The 27,903-nt window shown below is 45.2% G+C and overlaps 1 protein-coding gene and 1 long non-coding RNA gene across 2 annotated transcripts in view; one reads left to right on the top strand and one right to left on the bottom strand.

Moving 5' to 3' along the window:
- rtca (RNA 3'-terminal phosphate cyclase) overlaps window positions 1-27,903 on the top strand; it is a 57,099-nt gene that overhangs the window by 18,417 nt on the left and 10,779 nt on the right. The window contains exons 4-10 of the mRNA XM_072511380.1: window positions 8,224-8,347; window positions 10,206-10,264; window positions 15,176-15,317; window positions 16,500-16,624; window positions 18,322-18,380; window positions 19,126-19,220; window positions 21,093-21,197. Of these exons, the coding sequence (XP_072367481.1) occupies window positions 8,224-8,347; window positions 10,206-10,264; window positions 15,176-15,317; window positions 16,500-16,624; window positions 18,322-18,380; window positions 19,126-19,220; window positions 21,093-21,197 (709 nt within the window). The remainder of the gene's footprint in view (window positions 1-8,223; window positions 8,348-10,205; window positions 10,265-15,175; window positions 15,318-16,499; window positions 16,625-18,321; window positions 18,381-19,125; window positions 19,221-21,092; window positions 21,198-27,903) is intronic.
- LOC140426511 (uncharacterized) overlaps window positions 23,476-27,903 on the bottom strand; it is a 65,528-nt gene continuing 61,100 nt past the window's right edge. The window contains exon 3 of the long non-coding RNA XR_011948217.1: window positions 23,476-24,616. This is a non-coding gene — a long non-coding RNA (uncharacterized lncRNA). The remainder of the gene's footprint in view (window positions 24,617-27,903) is intronic.

Here is a 27,903-nt window from a genome sequence, read left to right as displayed (position 1 = left end):
CTTTTAGGATCCGCATGACCTCCACCATCTCCCTCCACTGGATCCGCCACATACAGCAACAGGTCGTCTGCATACAGCGACACTCGATGCTCCTCTCCCCCTCGGACCACCCCCCTCTAGTTCCTGGACTCCCTTAATGCCATGGCCAAAGGCTCAATTGCTAATGCAAACAACAGGGGGGACGGGGCACCCTTGCCTCGTCCCTCGATACAGCCAAAAATACTCCGACCTCCGCCGATTCGTAGCCACACCCGCCACCGGGGCTCTATATAGAAGCTTAACCCAACTAATAAACCCCTCCCCAAACCCAAACCTCCGCAACACTTCCCAGAGATACTCCCACTCCACCCGGTCAAAGGCCTTCTCCGCGTCCATAGCTGCCACTATCTCCGCCTCTCCCTCCACCGATGGCATCATAATCACGTTTAGGAGCCTCCGCACATTGGTGTTTAGCTGCCTGCCCTTTACAAATCCCGCCTGGTCCTCATGAATCACCCCCGGGACACAGTCCTCAATTCTCGTAGCCAGCACTTTTGCCAGCAGCTTAGCGTCCACATTGAGGAGCGAGATCGGTCTATATGACCCACATTGCAGTGGGTCCTTGTCCCGCTTCAGGATCAGAGAAATCAGTGCTCCAGACATTGTCGGGGGCAGGGTCCCCCCCTCCCTTGCCTCATTGAAAGTCCTCACCAGCAACGGGGTTAACAGGTCCGCATACTTCCTGTAAAACTCAACCGGGAACCCATCTGGCCCCGGGGCCTTCCCTGCCTGCATGCTCCCCAGTCCTTTAACCAGCTCCTCCAACCCAATTGGCTCCCCCAAACCAGCCACCTCCTGCTCTTCCACCCTCGGGAACCTCAGTTGATCAAGAAACCTTTGCACCCCTCTTCCCTCGCTGGGGGTTGAGATCTGTACAGCTCCTCATAGAAATCCTTAAATGCCCCATTTACTTTCACCGCACTCCGCACCGTAGTTCCTCTGCTATCCATGACTCCACCTATCTCCCTCACTGCCATCCTCTTACGGAGCTGATGTGCCAGCATCCGGCTCACCTTCTCCCCATACTCGTACGTCGCCCCCTGTGCCTTCCTCCACTGTGCCTCTGCCTTCCCCGTGGTCAACAGGTCGAATTCCATCTGGAGACTTTGCCGCTCCCGAAGTAGTCCCTCCTCGGGGGCCTCTGCATATCTCCTGTCCACCCTTAGGATCTCTCCCACTAACCTCTCCCTTTCCCTGCCCTCTCTCTTCTCCCTGTGAGCCCCGATGGAGATTAACTCTCCCCTGACCACCGCCTTCAGCGCCTCCCACACTACCCTCACCTGCACCTCCCCATTGTCGTTGGCCTCCAAGTATCTCTCAATGCACCCCCGCACCCTCCCGCACACCACCTCATCCGCCAGTAATCCCACATCCAGACGCCACATCAGGCGTTGGTCCCTCTCCTCTCCTAACTCCAGCTCCACCCAGTGCGGGGCGTGGTCTGAGATGGCTATGGCCGAGTACTCCGTTCCCTCCACTTTCGGAATCAGCGCCCTGCTCAAAACAAAAAAATCTATCCGGGAGTAGGCTCTGCACGTGAGAAAAAAAAGAAAATTCCCTGGCCAGGGGCCTAGCAAATATCCATGGATCTACTCCCCCCATCTGGTCCATAAACCCCCTAAGCACCTTGGCTGCAGCCGGCCTCTTCCCTGTCCTAGATCTGGAGCGATCTAATGCTGGGTTCAGCACTGTGTTGAAATCCCCCCCCCATTATCAAGCTTCCTGTATCAAGATCCGGAATCCGCCCCAAAATGCGCTTCATAAATCCAGCTACGCCAGTTCGGGGCGTAGACCCCCGTCCCGACCACCTCTTCTGTTTCGAGTTCCCCATCGGCCAATGCAGCAGCAACCCAATATCCCCCCCTCCGCTAGACCCATGTCTAGCTCTTTTGCTCCCCCCATAACACTCCCGTAAGTCAGCTGACTCCTGCTGACCCCGGCCTCCCCCGCCATCCCATTGGACAGCCCCCCCCCCCCGGTGTGGGAATCCCCTCTCCCCCTCCTCCCCAGCAGTCAGTGAGTGCTCCTCCACCCCCCCGCTCCGTCTTTCCCTAACGCGGGGAAAAGCCCGCGCTTTCCTAAGCCGGCCCCGCCCCCTCTGGCGCAGCTCCTTTTGCAGTCTTATCCCAATTCCCCCATCCCCCGGGCCTCCCCTCCCTCCAGCACCAACGCCCACATTCGCACACAATCTCCCCATCAGATCTCTTCCCCCATCCCCATCCATCACCCAACCCGTGGAACATCCCCGACGCATAGTTGAAACCCTGTATACATCCGACATCCCCCCCCACAGACCCTCCGTTTGAGTCCAACTTTTCAGTTTGTATAAAGGTCCAAGCATCCTCAGGCGTTTCAAAGTAGTGGTGCTGATCCTGAAACGTGACCCACAATCGCGCTGGCTGCAGCATTCCGAACCTCACCCCCTTCCGATGGAGCGCCGCCTTGGCCCGATTACAACCAGCTCTCTTCTTTGCCACCTCCGCGCTCCAGTCCTGGTAGATTCGGATCTCCGTATTCTCCCACCTGCTGCTCCGCTCCTTCTTGGCCCATCTCAAAACACATTCTCTATCCACGAGATGGTGAAACCTCACCACCACCGCCTGTGGCGGCTCATTGGCCTTGGGTCTCCTCGCCAGGACCCGATGAGCCCCATCCAGCTCCAGGGGATGCGGAAAGGCCCCCGCTCCCATCAGCGAATTGAGCATCGTGCTCACATGTTCTCCAGCATCGGCCCCCTCCACTCCTTCAGGGAGACCCAGAATCCGAAGATTCTTCCTCCTCGACCTGTTCTCCAGGTCCTCGAATCTTTCCGCCCACCTCCTGTGCAACGCCACGTGCGCCTCCACCCTCACCGCCAGGCCCAAGATCTCATCCTCATTCTCCACGGTTTTCTCCCGCACCGCGTGGATCGCCGCCCCTTGGGCCTTCTGTGTCTCCACTAACCCCTCGATCGCCGTCAGCATTGGCGCCAGCACCTCTTTCTTCAGCTCCTCAAAGCAGCGCCTGAGAAACTCCTGCTGCTCCTGCACCCATGCCGCTTGATCTACGCCCGGCGCCATCTTATTTTTTCTCCCTCGCACCTTTCGCTGCTCCAGAAACGCTTTTTTGACCGCTCCACTCCTGGTCCAATCCATATACTATGGAGGGGGGACCTTGCTCACTTCCCACACTAGAGGTTGTCGAAAAAATTGCCGTTGGGGCTCCTCAAAAGAGCCCAAAAGTCCGTTTTAGCGGGAGCCGCCGAATGTGCGGCTTAGCTCCGCATAGCCGCAACCGGAAGTCTTTAAAATGAACTTTGAGATGTAGTGCCCATCCCTTACATTTTCCAAGCTTATCCATGCCTTTGTTAGAATACTAATTTCTGTAGGTAACATGCTCTTGGCTGGCCTCCCACTTTCTACCCTCCATAAGCTTGAAATGATCTGAAACTTTGCTGCCTGTGTCGCAACTGACACACTAAGCATGCTGGCTATGTCAAGTAATTCAAAGAGCGGATAAATATGTTAAGGATTTGACTACAGAGCTGAGTGCCTCAGTCCTACAGTTTGTTTCCGAGTTTAATTGTTGACACTTTTAAGAAAGGCACAGCACCATTGATCAGCAATCTATTCTTTTGGTGGTCAGTGTGGTGAACCAGTGGTAGGAACCACATTAAATGTTGATGTGGTCAGCTTGTTTCAGTGTAACAGCCAACATCTTGGGAGCTGTGGCTTTTACACTTTGGTTGTGCAAAGCACCAGCAAATAAATGTCTCCTAAGATGTGGACAGTTTCTTAGTGGATGTTTTGATACTTTGCACTTTTACTATGATATACTTATAATGGGAAAATTGTTGGAGCGGCACGGTGGTGCAGTGGTTGGCACTGCTGCCTCATGGCGCCGAGGATCCGGGTTTGATCCCAGCCCTGGGTCACTCTTGGTGTGGAGTTTGCACATTCTGCCTGCGTCTCCTGGGTCTCATCCCCACAACCCAAAGATGTACAAGATAGTGGATTGGCCCGCTAAATTGCCTCTTAATTGGATTTTTTTGTAAATGGGAAAATTGTGTTAACACCAACACATCTGAGATGAACAGTGGGGATTGTATTGAGGGATTAAGAGTCTATGTAATTCAGTAAGGTCATTGAAAATAGATGAGTATGACCTGGAGTGATAGGATACAGGCAGCAGAGTTTCATTGAGGATGGAAGAAGGGAAGCTAGACTGAACTGCATTGATAAAGCACCAAAGGCATAATAAAGTTTTCAGCAGTAGATGGGCTGAAGTAGAGAGGTAGGTCATATTATGGAGGTGGGAGTAAACATTCTCTAATGGGAGGATTATGGGGTCAGGAGCCAAATGTGGGTCAAATCGGATGCAGTAAGTTTGGGGCTGTCCAGAGTTGTCATTGTTGAGTGACTTTGATCTTTCCCTTCACTGGTGATACGGAATAATACCTCCACCATAGCACTCCCTGTTGCTGCATGCAAGGCCAAGGAGCGACAATTAGTCCCTCTGGAAATAAATGGGATTAGAATAGACAGTCAGCTGCAATGCATATTGATGAGAGGAGAGCACGTAAGCACCCAGTCTTACTGGGCTACCAGGTGAGCTTTTTACAAAAGAACAATTACTTGTGAGAAGCAGTTCATGATTTTTGATATATGTAATGCAAAATGTTATAAAAAGTCTTGATACTTATGTAAAGCATGGAATGTACTGACTTTTAAAGTTTTTAGTCATAGAGTTATAGCCATAAGAGTTTAAGAGCACAGAAAGCGGCTCTTCGGCCCATCATGTTGTGCTGGCCATCAAACACCTTTCTATTCTAATCCCATTTTCCAGCACTTGGCCCATTGCCTTGTATGCTCTAGCATTCAATCGCTCATCTAAATGTTTCTTAAATGTCATATGAGTTCCTGCCGCTACCACCCTTTCAGGCATTGAGTTCCAGATTCCCACCACCCTCTGGGTGAAAAGGTTTTCCCTATAAATTTCCTGTATATAAATCTATGTCCCCTGGTTATTCACTCCTTGACTAAGGAGAAACGTTTCTTCCAATCTTTATCCCTCAGAATTCTGTACATCTCAATCAGGTACCCCTTCAGCCTTCACTGCTTTAAGGAAAATAAGCTCAGCCTTTCCATCCTCTCTTCATAACTGAAATGCTCCAGCCCAGGAAAATAACTTCTGCACCCTTTCTTGTACAGTCACATCTTTCCTATAGTGCGGCGACCAGAGCAGCACACCGTATTCTAGGTGTGGCTGAACAAGCGTTTTATACAGCTCCATCATAGCCTCCCTGCTCTTATATTCCATGCCTCGGCTAATAAAGGCAAGTATCCCATATGCCTTAACTACCTTATCTACCTGTTCTGCTGCCTTCAGGGATCTTTGGACATGCACCCCAAGGTCCCTCTGGTCCTCTGTAGTCCTACCGTTCGTTGCTTTATCTTGCCTTGTTAGTCCTCCTAAAATGCATCACCTCACACTTTTCAGGGTTAAATTCCATTTGCCACTGATGGCCCATTTGACCAGCCTATCTATAATCATCCTGTAATCTAAGGCTTTCCTCCTCGCTATTTACCACTGTTGCTAAATTTTGGTTGGCTCTTAAATTGTAATTTGCTCTGTTTGTTTAACCTTTGCTCTAGAGTCGCCAGGTATCTTTATGATACCGCCACAAGGTTCAAGTTCAAGTAATGATCAATAACTCAACACACCAATTAGTAAGATTCAAATCAAAACACATTTATTATACACAGTAAATCACTACTCATGCATAAACTCTACTTTCTAGGCTATTCCTATCACTAAAAGGCCTATACTTAGCTTCGGACTGGCCCACCAGGTCAGGGGAACAAATGGCCTTTCGGTCAGGTCCTGAGTCTACAGGATTCAAAAGCTGGTATGGACTGGTAGCTAGGCGCGCCTATCTCTTAGCGAGCGTTGACTTGAGACTTACTTGGTTAGCGGCAGCTGAGACAGGTCACTCTCACGGGTTGATTCAAGTTGCTGAGTGACCCTGCCAAAGAAGGACGATTTGAACTTGGGGGCTTTACTTTATAGTCCCCAGGGGCTTCCCGCCCTTCGGGGCGGACCCCATACCTGGTTCCAAGTGATTGGACTGCGTTCCGATCACTTGGATCGATTTCTCCAATACTGGAGTTGTCCCCTGTTCGTTGGGCGGTCCCTAAATTCCGTTGGCCTTCCTTTGTCTTGGCTCCTGCTGGCGCCGAGGAGTCTGGCTTGGATTTATTCACCTTAACTGTTGCCATTGTGTCTTGGAATCGCTCATTACTATGCAGATGGCTGCTGGTTTCCGTGCTGTCTGGTTGTTTTGCAGGTTTCAATATACATGATTTCTGTATTTGCTAGTCTTTGCCTGTGTTGGCTGAATTTCCCTTCAGCCTTTGCGGTTCTCCATTTTAAGTCGGGATGTGGCCAACCCAGGTGGCTACACCGCATCACCAATTTTCATGTCATCTGCGAATATACTGATTATACCTTCCACATTCACATCGAGATTATTAATGTACAGTGCAAACGGCAAGAGACCCTGCACCCTGTGGTTCACCACTGGACGCAGGCTTCTAGTCACAAAATCAACCTTCCACCCTTTGCCTCCTGCCACTAAGCCAATTTTGGATCTAATTTGCCCAATTGCCCTGAGTCCCATGGGCTCTTACCTTCTTAATCAGTCTCCAATGCGGGAACTTGTCAAACGGCTTACTGAAGTCAATGTGGACTACATCACATGTCCTCCGCTACACACCTGTCACCTCCACGAAAAATTCAATCAAATTTATTAGAAATGCTCTCCCCCTTTGATAAAGCCATATTGACTATCCTTTTTCTTTTAAGTTTAGAGTACCCAATTCATTTTTTCCAATTAAGGGGCAATTTAGTGTGGCCAATCCACCTACCTTGCATATCTTTGGGTTGTGGGGGCAAAATCCATGCAAACACAGGGAGAATGTACAAACTCCACACGGACAGTGACCCAGAGTCGGGATTGAACCTGTGACCTCAGCGCCATGAGGCAACATTGCTAACTACTGCGCCACCGTGCTGCCCTCCATACTTACTTTCCTTGATTAATCCTTGTCTCTCTTAAGTGCAGATTAATTCTGTCCCTCAAAGGTTTTGTCCAGTAATCTCCCCACCACTGATGTTAGCCTCACTGGCCTATAATTCTGTTTTTTTCCCTACATTCCTTCTTGGTTAATGGTACCACATTAGCTGCACTCCAGTCCTCTGGCACCTCTCCCGTGGCCAGAGATTTTGAAAATTAGTGCCAGAGCCCCTGCAATCTCCACCCTTGCCTCACACAGCAGCCTAGGATACATCTTATCCGGGTCTAGTGATTTAAGCCTACTAAAACCGCCAACAGCTCCCTCTCAATGTTAATCCGTTCAATTATATCACCGTTCCCCTCCCTGCTTCTATACCTACATCGTTCTTCTCCATACTGAACATAGGTGCAAAATACTAATTTAATACCTCACCATGTCTTTTGGTTCCACATAGAGGTTGCCATTTTGGTGCCGAATGAGCCTTGCTCTTTCCCTGGTTACCCTCTTGCCCTTAATATACTTATAAAACTGTGGAATTTTCCTTTATTTTGAGTGCCAGTGTTTTTCCATGCCCCACTCTTCATTGTCCTAATTTATTTTTTAAGCACCCCCCTGCACTCTTAATACTCTTTAACGTATCCACTGTTTTGAGCCCCTTGGATCTGACTTAAGAAATCATATCCTAATATTAATATTACCATATATAATTAATGAAAATGTTCCATTTGGCAATGTCAAAATATAATTACACCATTGAGACAGCTTGGGGGGTGGAAACTAACCTGTTTAAAATGCAATTGAATATATTCTGCTATTTAGAATATTGCATTGAAGCTCTCTTTGATTTGATGAAAGTTCCTTAATTTCTCAAAGTGGGTGTATGGGAGTGTTTATATGCAGGAATATAAAAACCTGTCACTCATCACTGTTTCGTATTCCTGAAAAGGTTATTGTCAGGTGTGCCTTTTCATCACACAAAAGCTAACTTGTCCACCTATAGGGCTCCCAAGAAACTTGTGTCAATTGTCTAAATGTACTGTTTGCTTATTTCTTCAGAATGATATTTGACAGTGATTGCACTTTGATATACTATCAACCTAGATAGTCGGTTGTGTATTTTGTTTTCTAGGAGCGTTTGTCTATTGATGCAAGTCTCTATACCATGTGTACTCTTCGCTGCTTCTCCATCGGAACTAATTTTACGAGGAGGGACTAATGCTGAGATGGCCCCACAAATTGACTACACCTTAGAAGTAAGGGCTAATATGGTTTATGAGGAAAATACTGCAGCTACAGATATGTAGAAGAATGCATTTACACATCATTTCCCGCGACACTATTTTGACTTGATTTATAAATAAATGTAGTTATGCTTCATTTTAATCCTTTTGAATGTGTGTATATCCATTGCGGAGATAGACATATCCTAGTGCTCTGCAATTTTCATGGAGTTGGGCCAGTTCTTAAAGGATTCATGGTTCATGGCACCTCAGACCTGCCAAGAACCATAATCTGGATGAGGAAACCTTTTGAAAGGTTTTACCCAGGTACCCCCCCCCCCCTGCCCAATGCCAGGATATGCCCTCCACCAACCCCCCCATGGCCCCCCATACCCTGCATTCCAAGCTATGGCACTTCCATGCCCATTTACCCACTATACACTCTGTATAGAACCAGTGAACCCCAATGTGTGTTTTAGAAAAGCTTTAGAAACAGTCATTCATTCAATAAGGTGGCTTTTAGTACAGCTGAATAAAAATATCAATCATCCTTTATCAATAACAGAAACTGCAAGCAGTTGAAACCTCTTTATCTTGTGTATATGAACATTGTACACTGGACAGAATAGATCCTAGAGCCAGAGCTATCAATCAAGTAATGTTTTCCTTGGGCTAGTTTAGCACAGTGGGTTAAACAGCTGGCTTGTAATGCAGAACAAGGCAGCAGCGCAGGTTCAATTTCCGTACCGGCCTCCCAGAACAGGCGCCGGAATGTGGCAACTAGGGGCTTTTCACAGTAACTTCATTGAAGCCTACTTATGACAATAAGCGATTATTATTATTATTATTATTATTATTATTAGTAATAACTTTCAATAATACATTGGATATCTGTGCTATTGGCCATGAATGCAGAATGATGGCTCCTCATCCTTGAAACAGGAGTCGGGGGTTAAAATGAGTGGCTAATAAAGAGTAAAAATGGCAGTACAGTGGTTACCACTATTGCTTCACAGCTCCAGGGTCCCAGGTTCAATTCCCAGCTTGGGTCACTGTCTGTGCGGAGTCTGCGCGTTCTCCCGGAGTCTGCGTGGGTTTCCCCCGGTGCTCCGGTTTCCACCCCCAGTCCAAAGATATGCAGGTTAGGTGGGTTGGCCATGCTAAGTTGCCCTTCGTGTCCAAAAAAAGGATAGGTGGGGTTACGGGGATAGGGTGAAGGTATGGGCTTAAGCCGGGTGCTCTTTCAAAGGGCCGGTGCAGACTTGATGGGCTGAATGGCCTCCTCTGCACTGTAAATTCTATGATTCTATGAAAACGTCTGAATCTTGGCTGCCAGTTTCTGATGCTGAAAACACTAAGGGCTGAATTATTCCGCCCCACCCAACGCAAGATCGCCACGGGCGGGAAGTGGACCATGTAAAAGTTAATTGACCTCAGGCGGGAATTTCCGGGCGCCTGGCGGACAAGGCCGGAGAATCGTGCCCTGAGATCACGTGGCAATCTCTTTTGTTTAGTCAGCTTAATGGTAGCTGTAGTAAAATATATTTTGGGTCTTCATGTTGAACTAACCAAACTTGTGGGCAGCACAGTAGCACAGTGGTTAGCACTGTTGCTTCATAGCTCCAGGATCCCAGGTTTACCCGGCTTGGGTCACTGTCAGTGTGGGGTCTGCACGTTCTCCCTGTGACTGCGTGAGTCTCTTCCGAGTGCTCCGGTTTCCTCCCACAGGTCCGGAAAGACATGTTGTTAGATAATTTGGACACTCTGAATTCTCCCTCAGTGTACCCAAACAGGCGCCAGAATGTGGCAACTAGGGGCTTTTCACAGTAACTGCAGTGTTAATGTAAGCCTACTTGTGACAATAAAGTTTGTTATTATTTCTGCTTTTCAGGTATTTAAACCAGTTATTGAAAAGTTTGGATTTCAGTACAGTTGTGATTTAAAAATGAGGTGAGTATAAAGTAATTGATTTTGCTAATGATCTGTGTGGGTGACTTGTTCTTGAGTGAACAATTTGAAAGAAAATCTTCATTGAAAGAAAAGTGCTGAGTTCCTACCAACCAATGTTGATTTTTATTTTACCCAATTCCTGTCATGACTGAACGTAGAAATTATTCTTACACTTTGAAATTGTAGTTATCTGTGAAATTCGTGCTTGAAAGAAGCATCGTGCGAGTAATAGTTCCTTGTGAAAAATAGCTCAGTGATTTCCTTCTCCTTAACGTAAAGGGTTGGTCTAGAATTTGGCATTTAGTTGATTCTTGCTTAGTATGGCGTGGGAGGTGGAGAAACCAGACTGGTGAAATAAAGGGTGGATCTCTGAAGCACATTATTGAAATGGAGCAGACGATTCTGAGCACCTGTCAATTATTATATGAGAGTACAAAAATGCTCAATTATCCACATTCAATTTATTTACCTAGATTGGGAAGGAACAACATTCTAAAACAGCACTTGTAAAGTGCCTCATTCCAGCTTCAGCACTTTGAGCAATCATGACCTAATATTTTTCCAGTTATTAAGAAAATATATTTATACTATGAATCCCCAAATGATAACTAAATCTTAGCTATTTTGGGGAGATAGGTACCAGGTTGTCACCTTTCCAACCTTCCAAATGAGCGTGGAAGAAGTACCCCAGAAAGTTGGCTCAAGTGTGTAGCTGTCTCTGATTCTGTGATATGGTGGTGTTTTAGCTTCTGTTGGCTAGTACTTGTAAACTTTGTGGGCAGCACGGTAGAATAGTGATTAGCAGAATTGCTTCACAGCTCCATGGTCCCAGGTTCGATTCCCGGCTTGGGTCACTGTCTGTGCGGAGTCTGCGTGTTCTCCCAGTGTGTGTGTGTGTAGGTTTCCTCCAGGTGCTCCGGTTTCCTCCCACAGTCCAAAGATGTGCAGGTTAGGTGGACTGGCCATGCTAAATTTCCCTTAGTGTCCAAAATTTCCCTTAGTGTTGGGTGGGGTAACTGGGTTATGGGGATAGGGTGGAGGTGTGCAGTTGGGAAGGGTGCTCTTTCCAAGAGCTGGTGCAGACTCGAAGGGCCGAATGGCCTCCTTCTGCACTGTAAATTCTATGAAAAAACCACGGTAGAAAGCCAGACAAATATATTCAATTATTATTTCTTTAAGTTTAGAGTGCCCAATTATTTGTTTTCCAATTAAGGAGCAATGTAGCATGGCTAATCCACCTAACCTGCACATCTTTGAGTTGCGGGGGTGAAACCCACACTGATACGGGGAGCATGTGCAAACTCCACATGGACAGTTGCCCAGGTCCTGAGCGCAATAGGCAGCAGTGCTAACCACTGTGCCACCATGCTGCCCTCCAAGTATATTAAATTAGACAACTTTCCTATTCAGGATTCTCTGCTTCCTTTCTGGCTAGATAGTTTATTGTGAGTCTATTCCCATCCAGACGCCTGTGTGCCTCTCTCTCTCTCTCTCTCCACACACCTATCACACCACACACACGCTAGAGATCAACCTTCCTTAATTTCCAGGTGTTTCTCCCACTGAGCTGTAATCCACCTGCCAGTCTAAAAATTGAGGCTGGGTGAGAAATGACCCTCAAGGGTGGGCTTCCCATCCAAGGCCCTGTGGTCCGGGTGGAGAGAAATCTGTGCATGCAATTAATGTGGCTCCTCCAACCTCCACCTCACAAACTGCTGGGAGGTCCTAAAACTTCTGGCCATGGAGTAGCAAGTGAGGTAATCTAATAATAATCTTTTATTGTCATAAGTAGGCTTACATTAACACTGCAGTGAAGTTACTGTGAAAAGTCCCGAGGCGCCACATTCCAGCGCCTGTTCGGGTAATGAGCCGGTACGGGAATTGAACCCGCGCTGCTGGCCTTGTTCTGCATTACAAACCAGCTGTCTAGCCCACTGAGCTAAACCAGCTGTATAATCTATAATCTGTAGGTCTTCCTGTAACAACAAGGATAATTTTAAGTGAGGAAGGACCTGAATTTATTCAACACCCTTTGTGAGCTCATGACACCCAAAAATGATTTACAGTCAATTAAGTACCTTCGAAGTGGTCTATTGTATTACAGGAAAGATGGCAAACAATTTGTACATAGCAAAGTTCCACAAAAAGAAATATAATAATGGTCAGATAATTTGATTTTGTTTTAAGGTGATGTTGGCAGTGAGATAAATATTAACCAAAATGCCAGGGCGAAGTTCTTTTTTATGCATTCTTGGAATATGTTACAGTAATCCGTGTAGAGATTGCACATTCTCCCTGTGCCTGCGTGGTTAATAGAAAGTGAGTTTGGAGAATTATTAATGGAAAATAAGAAGATGGCAGATGAATTGAACTGGTATTTTGCACCAGTCTTCACTATAGCAGATAGAAGTAACATCCCAGAAATAGCTGTAAATGAGAAAATGGAAGGAAGGGAGGAACTCAAGAAAATTACAGTCACTAGGGAAGTGGTACTGAGCAAATTGTTGGAGGTGCAGGGTAGATGGATTGGCCACGCTAAATTACTCCTTAATTGGAAAAAAAATGAATCGGGTACTCTACATTTATATTATAATAAAATAATAATCGCTTATTATCACAAGTAGGCTTCAATTAAGTTACTGTGAAAAGCCCCTAGTCGCCACATTCCGGTGCCTGTTCGGGGATGCCGGTACGGGAATTGAACCTGTGCTGCTGGCATTGTTCTGCATTACAAGCCACCTGTTTAGCCCGCTGTGCTAAACCAGCCCCTGTATTAAAAGAATGAGTGACAAATAATGATTAAAATTCTCTATGCAAACTTTTAATTCTTAGCTACCAACTTTTAATACTGAAGGGACTAGGTAATCGCTAATTACCCTTGAGAAAGTATGGTGAGCCATCTTCTTGAACCGCTGCATTCCATGTGTAGGTAAACCCATAGTGTTGTCAGGTAGGGAGTTCTAGGATTTTGACCCAGTGACAATGAAGGAACAGTAAGTTCCATGTGTAGGGAACCTGGAGTTGATGCAGTTCCCATGCATCTGTTGCTCTTGTTCTTCTCGGTGGTAGAGGTTGTAGGTCTGGAAGGTGCTGACCAAGGAGTTTTGGTGAGTTGCTGCAATGCATCTTGTAGAACGTACAAACATACGAATTAGGAGCAAGAGTAGGTCACCTGAACCTGCTCTGTTATTCAATACAATCATGGCAGATTTGATTTCTCCACACTCCCACCTACCCCCTATAACATTTAACACCCTTATTTATCAAGAATCTATCTACCCTCGGAGAAAATAATTCTCCGAATTTCTGTCTTAAATTGGCCCCTTTTTTTGAAAAAAGTGACCCCTGGTTCTAAATTCTCTCACAAGAGGAAACATCCTTTCTACAGCCAATCACGGGAAGTTTAGAATTCAAGAACAATGTATCAACTTCTTCTCAGGTTAAATTCATCTTGACGCAGGCTTTGTCAGCCTGCAGCTCCCAACAATTTGCGCAGTAACACTTCCCTGGTGACTGTAATTTTCTCGAGTTCCTCCCTTCCATTTTCTCATTTGCAGCTATTTCTGGAATGTTACTGTTATCTGCTATAATAATAATAATCTTTATTGTCACAAAGAGGCTTACATTCACACTGCAATGAAGTTACTGTGAAAATCCCCTGGTCGCTACATTCTGGTGCCTGTTCGGGTACACAGAGGGAGAATTCAGAATATTCAAATGACCTAACAGCACTTCTTTCGGGACTTGTGGGAGGAAACCGGACTACCCAGAGGAAACCCAGGCAGACACGGAGAACGTGTAGACTCCACACAGACAGTGACCCAAGCCGGGAATCGAACCTGGGACCCTGGTACTGTGAAACAACAGTGCTAACCACAGTGCTACCGTGCGGCCCATAGTGAAGACTGGTGCAAGATACCTGTTCAATTCATCTACCAACTTCTTACTTTCCATTAATAATTCCCCAGACTCACTTTATATTACCCAATGCTCATTTGTCTCTTTGAAATTTTTACTATCTCTTTTTATATTTCTAGCTAGCTTTCTCTCTTAATTTTCTTTCTTTATTAATATTTATAATTTTTGCTGTTTTATATATTCTGTCCAATAATATGATTGATTTTCTGACCTGACAGCTTTGCGCATTTAGATGTTTTTCCCTCGAATACGTTTGATACTATCCCTAACTTTTTTAGTTAACCTCAGAAGGTTGGTCCTCCTTGGAATGTTTCTTTCTCATTGGAATGTATCTATTCTGTCTACTCTGAAATATTCCTTTAAATATCTGACACTGCACCTCTATTGACATATTCCTTAACCTAATTACCTGGCACTTGTGTGTTGCAAATATTACTCGTCACTTATTAGCTCAAGCTTGAATGTTGTCCAGTTTTCCTGCTCGCTCTGCAATCATCAAAAACCTCCCGAAAGATGTGCTGGGCTGTTAGGTGAATTGGACATTTTGAATTCTCCCCCTGTGTTCCCGAACAGGCTTTGGAATGTGGTGACTAGGAGCTTTTCACAGTAACTTCATTGCAGTGTTAACGTAAGCCTACTTGTGACAATAAAGATTATTATTATTATTACTTCTGACCTTATGTCGGTGGGAAGGTCATTAAGTGAAGCAGTTGAAGATGATTGAAGGCGTTTGGGCTCGGACATTATCCTGAAGAATTTCTGCAACAATGTCCTGGGGCTGAGATGACTGGTCGCCAACAACGACAACCATTTTCCATTGTGCCAACTATCTCCAGAACTAATGGAGAGTTTCCTGATTTACCCACTTCAAAATTCTGTACTTCTCCATGTACCTAGTTAATTTGTAAGATGTAAATTCATGAGTGTGTTTGCAATTCTTGGAGGTGAAGACTACTTACTGTATTTAAGTCAATCAACTCTGGTGTTTTGCAGAGGTTACTATCCAAAGGGTGGAGGTGAGGTGAGAGTAAAAATATCTCCAGTCAAACAACTTACTCCAATAAACATGACCGAACGAGGAACAATAACAAAGATTCATGGGAGAGCCTTTGTTGCTGGAGTTCTGCCATTTAAGGTAAGAAATCTCATGCTTGATTTTTCAGAATTGTAGTTTTTTTCTTTTTCTTATTTGCAAACCTTGTTTTTGGTTGTTCATTATATGTTCTTGAGATTCCATTTTACAAAATATGTTTTGGTTTTAATTAAGGCAATGTATCAAATGGTTACAGGAAGAACCAACAGTAATCTTTCTTTAAAAAAAAAATGTTTTTCCAATTAAGGGGCAATTTAGTGTGGCCAATCCACCTACCCTGCACATCTTTGAGTTGTGGGAGTGAGACCCATGCAGACACTGGGAGAATGTACAAACTCCACACCGCCAGTGACCCGGGGCTGGGATCAAACCCGAGTCCTCGGCGCCGTGAGGCAGCAGTGCTAACCACTGCACCACCCTGCCGCCCTGAACCAACAGTAATCTTATGCAGGTTATAAGTCTGGCGTGTGCAAGTCCTGGGCCAAAGGGAGTTGTTGATGTCAGCTACAGAACGTGACAGTTGTGATTGCTGCAAGGGGGACGCTAATACACTGACCATTTGGCAATGGTTCCAATCAATAAATTATTTTCCTGAAGAACAAATAAAATTTAAATTGTTGCTTTAAACTTTGATTGCACATTACTTAAAAGCATTTTATTACTTGTTATAGGGATGCACATGGGTGATGCTGAGACGGTGGTGGTAGCCTCTTGTTTTGATAATCATTTGTACAATGGAGTGGCTTGCTAGGCCACTTCGGAAAGTATTGAGGGTCAACCATATCGTGTGTAGATTATAGCCACTTGTGCTAGTTAGGATGGGGTGTTTCCTTTTTTATTTAGGAGTCCAACAATTGTTTTTGGTTGTTTTATTATTCTACCCACAAATTATCAGATTTGTTAAATTCACTTTTACAAGTCACCTTGGTGGGATTTGAACTCCTAACCTCTAGGCTGTTAGAATTATTATCAAGTGCTAAATTCATGATGTATAACAGCAGTCAAATTGATGATTTTGGGATGATATGACATAACCTGACGGATCTCAAGTTGCTTTCCTCAATGTGTATAACGCAAGTTCCTATTGAGTACTGCAAATGATTAAAATGTTGCTTTTGAACATTAAAAAAATGTAATTTGCTACAACAATCAATGTACCCTAAAATCAGTGAATCATGCTGAGATTAGGATGAATCAAAGGTTTTTCTCTTTTGTTTTTTTTAGCTTGCAAATGAGATGGCATCTGCAGCTGTTCGGTGCATCAGAAAAGAAATGCGTGATATTTACGTAAATATCCAGTCTGTGCAGGAGCCTAAAGACAAGGCATATGGAAATGGAAATGGAATTATGTAAGAAGCAAAATTCTATCATTGTACATGAATGAAATGCTCATTAATCCAGTTTAATTGAGATTTTAGAGTTGCCAGATTTTTGTTTCAGATTTTTATTTATTTTTAACAAAATGTAGAGTACCCAATTCTTTTTTTTTTCCAATTAAGGGGCAATTTAGCATTGCCATTCCACCTAGCCTGCACATCGCAGACCAGGTGAGACCCATGCAGACATGGGGAGAATGTGCGAACTCCACATGGACAGTTACCCGGGGCTGGGATCAAACCCGGATCTTCGGCGGCGTGAGGCAGCAGTGCTAACCACTGCACCACCGTGTCACCCTAGGTTTTTGTTATGATATGTTTGGATTTTTGCGTGTTTGACTGCTTCATTATACAGGAGTACCTGATGATTATTTGACTTTGTAGATATGGACCTGCTTCCTGGGCTTCTAGATGACAGTAATAAGATAAAAGGTGCCTACTCATCCTCCAGGATTTGATATCTGGTACCCTAATGATAATATTAAACGTTTTTAAAATCCCAATATTAGTATTAAAGTACTATTTAAATATAGTATATTGGTGCAGGGGTAGAACTAGGAAACCAGGAACAGGAATTTGTGTTCCCGGAACTTTCCAGGTTACTTTAAGCTTTGCATCTAAAAATCACAGAGTACTGTGATGTCAGATGGTGCACATGTGGTACTTGCACTGTGTTTACAACTGTTATACTTTGTCGCACCAGAATCCTGGTATAACGGAGGGTGATGTTTTGCTTTCAATCCATGGTCCATTTGAAAGAACACTTTAATATGTATACTATTCAATCATTAGTAGAAAGCTGTGAAAATAATCTGCGGTGTTTGAAGTGAAGTGGTTGCATCTCTTTGAGAACAAGTGGAGGACACACCAGCCATTCCTTTTGTTTAGTCCAAATTCAGAGTACTCCATTAAGGACAAATTTTAATTAAGATGAACTTTGCCAAATAAGTATTTAGTTTGAGAGTTCAACCTTCCAAATATGCATCTCAGTTACTTCAATAATAAATTCTTATACCAGCTAAACTCTTTGATATCCTGCGTTTTTTGAAGCAGGTGGGCATTGTCAAATTCAATTGAACCTGTGCTCCTGAAGTGGTTTCTATGTATAGTCACAAGTGCTTATATTGTACAGACTGACATTACAGTGGATTACACAAAAAATTGTATTCTAAAATGATTGTATGTGAGAATATTACCTGCCATATTTCTAACAGCAGCAGCATGCTTACTGACCTGGAGCTCCATTGATGTGAATCTACTGCTGTAACTGATTCTAGTCATGCTGCCAGCATCAAAGAGAAACAATCTTTCTACATGCAGGTAGAATGGAGCTCCAGGGTCAGGGGTCTGAGTCCTTTGTTCCCATTCCTTTGTATCCATGTCAAAATCAGCATTTATTTGAGCTGGTTGATTGTTCTCCTGTCCACTGAGCTAAGAGGTGTGGTACAGAGCATTGTTTGGTGGAGATCAAATATACTAAAATGGAGCTAAAAAGTCTCAGTTTTCTGTCAAAGTCCTTTCATGATGACTTACAAGAAAGCTTACTCTTCAAGGTTGCGAGGTCAGTTTGACCACTGTTTATCGTGACTATAATTAATGTAACTTGTTAATTAATGCAACAGTTTTTAAGTCGTTCTCATTTCTAGTGCTAATTTATTTCTCCATTGCAGTGTTTTTGCTGAAACTTCTACAGGATGTATCATCGCAGGATCTGCCCTTGGTAAAAGAGGTAAGATTATTTTCAGTGTTAAATGTTGAATTAGGAGGAATAAACAGCAAATTGCTGCACCCAGTACCCTTAATCTACAAATTAATTTATATAGCACCTTCGGGATAGTAAGAAGTCCCAATGTGCTTCATGTGAGTTACCTCAGACAAGACTTGACACCAAGCTTCTCCGAGGCGGTTGCATCCATGGGGTTGATACAACAGTACTGTATAGAGGATAGTGAGAAAATAATAACAATATTGTAACAGAACTACAGATGTTGCCATTAAGAGTTAATTGATACATGTTGGGATTCTGAAAGATCTGACAAAGTGCTTTTGAAGAATTTTAAAACATTTGTTCATGGGATGTGGGTGTCACTAGCTGGGCCAGCATTTATTGCCCAGAGGGCATTTAAAAGTCAACCACATTGCTGTGGATCTGGAGTCACATATAAGCCAGACCAGGTAAGGATGACAGATTTCCTCCTCTAAAGGACAGATGTTTTTTTTTACGACAATTGACAATGTTTTCATGGCGATCATTGGACTATTCATTCCACTTTTTATTTTATTGAATTCAAATTTCACCATCTGCCATGGCATGATTCAAACCCGGGTCCCCAGAACATTACCCTGGGTCTCTGGCTTACTAGTCCAGCGACAAAACCACTACGCCAGTGCAATAAGAATTTGAAGATTTGAACAAAAAACAAAATCCAATGATTAAGTGACAATGCTGACACAAAACTGTTTGTAAAATACAGGAGTTGCTGCAGATAAAGTTGGAATCGAAGCTGCAGAGATGCTGATGAAGAATATTCGACATGGTGGTTGTGTGGACCAGTATTTGCAGGACCAGGTATAGACCATTTACACATGTCCCTTGTCCCATCCTCATAACTCCACCTAACCTGCTCATCTTTAAAAACTATTTTATCTTTGACAAGGATTAATTTTCCTTGCGTTGATCTTGCTGCATCCACTTGATGAACTTAAACTATTCCCCTACTTACCGCTACACATTGATAGTCCAATGCAAAGCACCTCCTCAAATAACGTTTCATTAGAGCTGCTACAATAATTCAATGCAGAATTATTTAATAATCCTTTTTTAAATAAATTTAGAGTACCCAATTATTATTATTTTTTTCCAATTAAGGGGCAATTTAGCATGGCCAATACACCTAATCTGCACATATTTGGGTTGTGGGGGTGAAACCCACGCAGACACTGGGAGAATGTGCAAACTCCACACGGACAGTGACCCAGACCGGGATTCAAATCCAGTCCTCAGCGCCATAGTCCCAGTGTTATCCACTGCCCCCAATTCAGAACTTCTTAAGTGAGTGTCAAGTGGAAGTTAAATCCAATCCTTCTATTTTTCACTACAACAAAGTAAAAGGGCATCTGTTTTTGTTATGAATCATTGTCATTATTTTTATTGATATTAATGTGCAAACTAACTTTTACAAATGAGCACAATACAAACATTGAAGTGCAGAGAAATAACAGTTTGGCTGGGCATTTAAAATGTATTGTCATGAAATTACTTTGGGCTTAAATTTTAGAAAATAGCTAGCAAAGTGCTTACATGATTGTGTTCATAACTAGTCTTCTCTTGTTCCTGGTTTTGAAAGTATTTTTTGGCTTGCTATAAAACCACTAGCTTCAGCTGGGTAGATCTCAGTGGATAACATTCCCCTCCATTATTTGAAGCACGATAGCCAGCATTTGGTAGTACAGCTGACAACACAATGCCTTTGTATTGCAGCTGTCTGCCAACGTTTCAAATGGGAGGGAGAGCAGAAATTTTACCATTTTAGCTCCTGTCACCAAGTGGAAAATATGATGCATGTGACCATCACCGACCACATGAAAATCTATTTTTAACAAATGTTTGAAGGCAAAAAAATTGTCATCTTGCATTGAGACCAAACAATTGTAAATAAAAGCTCTGGATTGTTTAGTTGGGTACCAAAGGCTGGAATATTATGGTAATTGCTTTAGGCAGATATAAATCTCAAACTCGTCCCTTACATTTACTATCTGAAACTATAAAACAACAACATTTCCCCAGTATATTGTACTGGTTTCATTGTACTGGTTTCATTGTACTGTTTTTTAAAAAAATAAAATATTTTATTGAGGTATTTGTGATTTTGTAACGATAACAGAAGAAACAGTGTACATACAAATATAAACATAGTACAAAGGCCGTCTTCCTCCCTCACAGGTCCCACCTTTCTTACACGATAATCTAAGCTACCCCCCCCCCCTCTCCCCCTCTCTGCTGACGGTTAATTTTCTCTGAAGCAGTCGACAAATGGCTGCCATCTCCGGACGTACCCTGACATTGACCCCCTCAGGGCGAACTTGATTTTCTCCAGACTGAGAAAGCTAGCCACGTCAGTGAGTCAGGTCTTGTTTCATTGCACTGTTATCTATACTCCATAGATAAATAGGAAGAGAAAAGAGGACATATGGTTTTTGTGCCCATCCTTCCTCATTTGTAAATGTTGCCACTGTTAATTGCAATGTTCTTTACAATTGGTATATATTTTTTAAATTAACTGCATAGTTCTGTTCAGCAGTATTCAGTCTCTTGTTCCAGAAGGCACATTCTTTATTGTCTCGGCCCAAATGAAAGAGATAGGGAATTGCTTCAATGATTGTTGATGTTTCAGCATCACCTAGCCATGAAACCTTTCAACTGCATTTCTCTTTGGCTCAGATCATCATATTCATGGCCCTGGCTAAAGGTGTCTCCAGAGTAAGAAGTGGACCCTTGACCCTTCATACCCAGACTGCTATACACTTTGCAGAAATGCTAACTAAGGTCAGTATTCTTGTGATCCAGTAAAACATTAGCCAGTGTTTGTTGTGTTGGGTGCTCTGGATCCGTGGAACACATACAGGCCACCAACACTTAAAATAGTACAACACTATTTTATTAAGTTAGAAACTGTTGAACATACTTTCACTGTGGGTTAACACGATGTTAGATTAAACTGAAGACCTATGCCTGTCCTAACCAGTCTATGCACTCAGCACATGGTGAAGATCTGTGCTGTAAGCTCTGTCCTTCTGAGAGGCTGCATCCTGAATGAGCGGGAACTCTGATGCCCCCTGTCGTTATAGTGAGTGTGCTCTAACTGGTGATTGGCTGCGGTGTTGTGTGTGTTGATTGGTCTTGCTGTGTGTCCATCAGTGTGTGTGTCTGCACCATGATATACTGGTGTATATTATGAAATCCCCCCTTTTATAAAAAAAATGCATGTGTGTGGCAATAAATAATGTATGGTGAGAATGTTCCTAACTACGTGTGGGGTGCAAAGACATATTTACAGGACTATGTACATGAGAACTAAGCTATTTACATGGGAAGGTGCCTGGCGCAGAGAAGCAGTATGCAACAAGAGTAACGAGATCAACACTATATACAAACCAGGGAAACGATCAAACAAAGCAACAAAACAATTCCGAGAGTCCATAAGTTCGCAAAGTTCATAAATTTAGTCTCTGAAGTGGGCGACGAATTCTGGTTGACCGCCTCAAGGGTCGGTCGAGAGCCGCCGGTTCAGGAGCGGGCTGGACTGCGTCAAAGTCAGGGGGATGCAGAGTGACAGGGACTCTGCATAGTCTGTGGCAGGGTCAGCAGGAGGGCGAGGCAACACTGGAGGATCATGTGGCGAGCGTGGAACAAGACGAGACAGCTGCATCCGGCGAAGGACCGGAACGTGGTTGAGGCCTGGGACATGGATTGTCGGCGCCATCGTCCTCCGGGCGCGACTCAAGAATAATTGGGCTGGCGACAGGCCAGTGGACAGTGGGGCGGAGCGATAGGCTAGCAGGGCTAGGTAGAAATCGGACCCAGCGTCGGCAGCCTTGCATAGGAGCCGTTTGACTATATGTACTCCCTTCTCCGCTTTACCATTGGATTGGGGGTACAGGGGACTGGACATGGGCAAAATTGTACCGCCTGGCAAAGTTGGACATTTCTTGGCTGGCGAAGCAGGGGCCATTGGCCGACATAACCGTGAGCGGGATGCCGTGTCGAGCAAAGGTTTCTTTACATGCACAAATGACTGCAGACGAGGTGAGGTCGTGCAACCGTATCACCTCCGGGTAATTCGAAAAGTAGTCCACGATCAGGACATAGTCTCTATCCAGTGCGTGGAACAGGTCGATGCCCACCTTGGTCCATGGTGACGTGACCAACTCATGGGGCTGCAGGGTCTCGCGTGGTTGGGCCGGCTGGAAGCGCTGACAAGTGGGGCAGTTGAGCACTGTGTTGGCTATGTCCTCATTAATGCCGGGCCAGTACACTGCCTCTCGGGCCCGTTGGCGGCACTTTTCCACGCTAAGGTTGCCCTCGTGTAGTTGTTCCAGGATTAGCTGGCTCATGCTATGCGGGTTGACAATGCGGTCCAGTTTTAGATGAACCACGTCTACTACCGCCAGATCATCTCTGGCATTATAGAATTGAAGGCATTGGCCCTTGAGCCACCCGTCCGTTAGGTGGCGTATGACACGCTGTAGCAAGGGGTCAGCCGCCGTTCCGCGGCGAATTTGGACGAGGCGTTCATCTGAGGCAGGTAGATTGGAGGCTGCGAATGCCACATGGGCGTCAACCTGGCAGACAAATCCCGCTGGGTCACATGGAGTGTTGACTGCTTTGGAGAGAGCATCAGCAATGATGAGATCTTTGCCTGGGGTGTATACCAGCTGGAAGTCGTATCGCCGGAGCTTGAGAAGAATACGCTGGAGGCGATGCATCATGTCGTTCAAGTCTTTCTGTATTATATTGACCAGCGATACACGGTCTCGACGGCGTATTGAGGAAGTCCGTAGACATAATCGTGAAACTTAACCACACCGGTCAGAAGGCCCAGGCACTCATTTTCTATCTGCGTGTAGCTCTGCTCCGTGGGTGTCATCGCACATGACTCATATGCAACGGGGGCCCATGATGAGGCCTCATCACTGTTGCTAACTTTTGGTTGGCTCTTAATTCGTAATTTGCTCTGTTTGTTTAACCTTTGCTCTCGAGTCGCCAGGTATCTTTATGATACCGCCATGAGGTGCAAGTTCAAGTAATGATCAATAACTCAACACACCAATTAGTAAGATTCAAATCAAAACACATTTATTATACACAGTAAATCACTACTCATGCATAAACTCTACTTTCTAGGCTATTCCTATCACTAAAAGGCCTATACTTAGCTTCGGACTGGCCCACCAGGTCAGGGGAACAAATGGCCTTTCGTTCAGGTCCTGAGTCTGCAGGATTCAAAAGCTGTTATTGACTGGTAGCTAGGAGCGCCTATCTCGTAGCGAGCATTGACTTGAGACTTACTTGGTTGGCGGTAGCGAGGCAGGTTACTGTCAAGGGTTGGTTCAAGTTGCTGAGTGACCCTGCCAAAGAAGGACGATTTGAACTTGGGGGCTTTACTTCATAGTCCCCAGGTGGCTACACTCCCTCCTTGTGATCCCTAACGTGAAGCGTGAAGGATCACATAACTGCGTTGTCTTCATTCCTTGACCCAGCGAGCACTCTTCTATGGCCTCTACACTGACCATAACTATGCAATGAAAATTTTTAGCCAACGTTCTAAGTGGCGCTATGTCAAAACAGGGACATGCATTACAAAATTCAAAAACCGGTACCTCTAACTGTTCTCAATAAACTACATTCACTAAACATTCAGTCATATTCACTTCCGAAACAATACAAAATGAAAGCAGCATTTACATTTTCCCTGGCTTGGCAGTCAAGCACAGGGGTGTACAATATTTCCATTTCTTTATTTACAGAAGAACGCAAACGAATGTCCTTTATTATAGATCGAGGGGTTCGGGGGCCTGGTGAAAACCGAAAATAGGGGATCTCATTCTGTATACCGGGGTGCTAGCGCGGTAGGCTCTCCTTCTCCATTTCCTCATGCGGATAGTGTGCACGATGCTGCAGAGTATCGCCAACACTAATAGGGATTCGACTACGTAGGAAAGGGTGTACCATGTTATGAGTTTATCACATCATGATGGTGTGGTGTTGCCTGTTACTGGGCTCTGGGTGCTATGGGGAAGTGAATCATTAACGGCCGGGGGGGGGTCAGGGGGTTCGCGTTGGCGTGCAACCGAGTACAAATTGCAATAACGGCGAAATAAACGTATGACGTCTTCATTGTTGTCTTCTTTCCTATTTTGGCTCTTCCTTTCTGTTTCGTCTCTTTTCCTGGAGCTTTTGGGGTTCTATGGATCAAGCATAGTGTCTGTTACAATCTTGGTTAATATCTCGTGCGTTAGTATGTCTGTCCTTCAGTGCCAATTCTCCCTTTACAATTTGTCACCATGTGTGACTCCCTCATTTAAAACATTTTTTTTTAAACCGAATATTCAGGACAAGACACACTTAAAAATACTGAAACAGTGTGAGCCGTCTCGCAGGCTGTGCGATTTACCATCCAAATGTTTGAGGATGTAAATAGCATAGGGATGGCAACCTACGGGTTGCCGGAAAACAAAACAAAACTTTTTGAACCAAGAGTGCCAAAATGAGGTGCACATAGGCCGCGACGGTTAAGAATTGGATGGAATCCCCGGGTAGGACGGCGACCAATACAGTGTGTGCTCTACCCGAGCATAGCTGACCAGAGGAGGGGTCCTCAGGCAGGGCGGAGACCAATGCCGTTTCTCCGCTGCCTGAGCAACCAACAAGAACGGGCAAAAATGTAGTCATCGTGGGGGGGTTGCCGTAAAGGTTCTACCGTTGAACCAGAAGAGCAGTTATGAACGGGGGTCTGGCAAGCTCTCAGCGGTTTGTGCCGGTGAGTGTGCTGGCACGTTCTCATAGGTTTCTGCAGACAAATAAGGCGTGGGGCTGTGGAAAAAATTTCCGATCTTACAAACAACATTTAACACTAACAGTAACAAACAACATTAAACAGCATGCTGCAGGTTCCATCAGAAAGGAAACCGTTTTCTCCCAAGCGGTTCCTTTTTAAAACATCATCTGGACACCTCAGTTATCAGTTGCGAACAGGGTCGCAAACGGGTTCTCGCTTTGGGAGTCATACTCAAAGTGTTGTCATCTCCAGGATGCCATACTCTTGAATGTATGAGGGCTGATAGGGCTGCATGGTGAGATTTGGGGTCCACCTCGTCGTTCCGGACGAGCCTGTCTGAGTTATTGCGGTGCCAAAAGGTGGTGTCTAGTTCTGTGGGGATGGAATCGTCATCGTAGGGTGGTGGTGTTTGGTGGGGTTTGTTGAGGAAAGTGATGAGGAAGGGATCACTCGAATCGTGGTCAGATTCGCTGGGTGTGGGTCCTGTTGCATGGGGATAGTAGGGAGGTGTGCTGTGGCTATTGTCTGAGTCACAGTCGCTGTCGCTGCTGTCTGTGGGCGTTCCGGGGTGGAGTCTAGAGGTCGGGGGTGGAGTCGAGGGCAAATCCGTGGATGTGGTGGGCGTGTTGGGGGAGGGTAGGGATACGTTGGGTTTGGGCGGGGCGTGGTCTGCTGCGTCGAGCATGATGTGATGTGCGTGGTTGGACTGTGGGCCATATGCCTTAAGCTGGTTAATATGGAACCACGCAGTCTTTCCGTTGGGGTACTTGATTTTGTAGACGGAGGGGCTTACTTTGTCCGCAATGGAGTACGGACCCGAATACTTTGGTGACAGGAATGTGCTGGGTTGTAAATTGAGAGCATGACCTGCTGTCCTACCTCAAACTCAGTCGCATGCACTGTCTTGTCGAACCAGGCCTTGCTCTGTTTCTTCCGTGTACCTAATCGTACTGCGGCTGCTAGCTGAGCCGTTTTTACATTTTCCACTAACTGCTTTACCGCGTTCTCGTGTGTGAGGGCCGTCACTTTGGGGCTGGTCAAGTCCAATCCTAATAAAAATTCTGTGCCTTTCATGGGGCGTCCGGTCATGAGGGTGTGTGGGGTGTAACCTGTGGATGTTGATACAGTTTTTCTGAAAAACATCAGCGCAAAGGGGAGGACTGAATCCCAAGTGGCGTTGTTTTGTTGGACCATTTTTCTGAGAGTGGCTTTTAGGGTCCGATTCATGCGCTCCACGATACCACTTGACTGGGGGTGGTATGCGATGTGGAATTTTTGGGTAATGCCAAATATTGTGAGGACGTTCTTCATGACACGTCCCGAAAAATGGGAACCCTGGTCGGATTCAATGCTGCGGGGGAGTCCCCATCTCGTAAAGATGTGGTGGGTTAAGATCTTTGCGGTGGTCTTTGCCGTGTTCGTTCTGGATGGGAATGCCACTACCCATTTCGTAAAAGTGTCTATGACGACTAATACGTATTTGTAACCATTCCTGCAAGGGGGCAATGGTCCTATAAAATCGATCTGGAGGTTAGTCCAGGGGCCGTTAACGGGGCGGGGGTGGCTAAGTTGAGCTTTTTTTGCGTATCTGTCCGGATTGTTCTGGGCACAGATAAGGCAATTCTCAACGTAGTGCGTTACGTCTTCTTTTAAACTTGGCCACCAACAGAGCTGCCTGAGGTGGGCTGTAGTGGGATCAATTCCCTGATGTCCATGACTGTCATGGAATAAACAAATCAGTTGATTCCTGTCCTGTTCAGGAACCACATAAAGGGTGTCTTTTAACACCACACCATTATGTGTGGTCAGTGCATTTTTAAATCTATCATAGGGTGCTGTAAATTGTCCTTTCAAAATCTCCCTGAGATTGCTATCCTGCTTCTGGGCCTGCACTAAATCCTCGATATTAGTCTGCGAGACCTGAACTGCATTCACTGGTGCGCTTTCGGGGGGTGTCCAAAAATATCCGTGTCTGGAACCTGCTTTGGCCAGTGCGTCGGCTTTTACATTTCCAGGGGGGGAGGAATGGTGGTGACTGCGAACTTTAATGATTCCGAATGACCTGTTCTGTGCTTTTTCTAAAATGTGGTGGAGCAATGTGGCTGAAGAAACAAATCCTCTTGCTTTCCACAGGGGTAGGAATTCTGTAAGGCTATTGCAGACATAGAGGCTGTCCGAGTATATGTCTGCTGGGCTGGGAAAGGAATCTGGGTGGTCTATAATGTACGCCACGGCTGCTAGTTCTGCCGCCTGCGTGCCTAAGTGGCCTGGTAGCTTTAGTGAGATTTCTTCTAGGGCGCGTCCCTGCGCGTCCTCGACATATATGCCGCATCCTGTAATGTGCTTCCCTTCTAATATAGTGGAAGAACCATCCACATATATTCGCAAAGGTGCGCACGTGTCTGTGTGCTGGGGGCTCTGGGGTGAACTACCTATCTTTTTGGGGGGTGTCTTTGCAATAAAGGGGCCTGTGTTGTGGTGCGGTGAGATTATTTCACATTCATGGGGGGTGCCTGGGTACTGAAGGTTATCGGCTAAGGAAGTGTGGGTCTTGGTCCTTTTTACAGTGATGTCCCGTCCCTGCAAAAGAAGGGTCCATCTAGCTGCTCTAATTTGATTAACTGTACCGTCCTTGAGTCGTCCGTCAAGTAAAAGTTGGGTGGGGGTGTGTTCCGTGAGGATTGTGATGGGGTT

Source organism: Scyliorhinus torazame, chromosome 7 (genome assembly GCF_047496885.1).
Source record: "Scyliorhinus torazame isolate Kashiwa2021f chromosome 7, sScyTor2.1, whole genome shotgun sequence".
NCBI classification, from domain to species: Eukaryota; Metazoa; Chordata; class Chondrichthyes; order Carcharhiniformes; family Scyliorhinidae; genus Scyliorhinus; species Scyliorhinus torazame.
The sequence above is the reverse complement of the archived record's forward strand: the minus strand, read 5'-3'. Positions and strand labels throughout refer to the sequence as shown.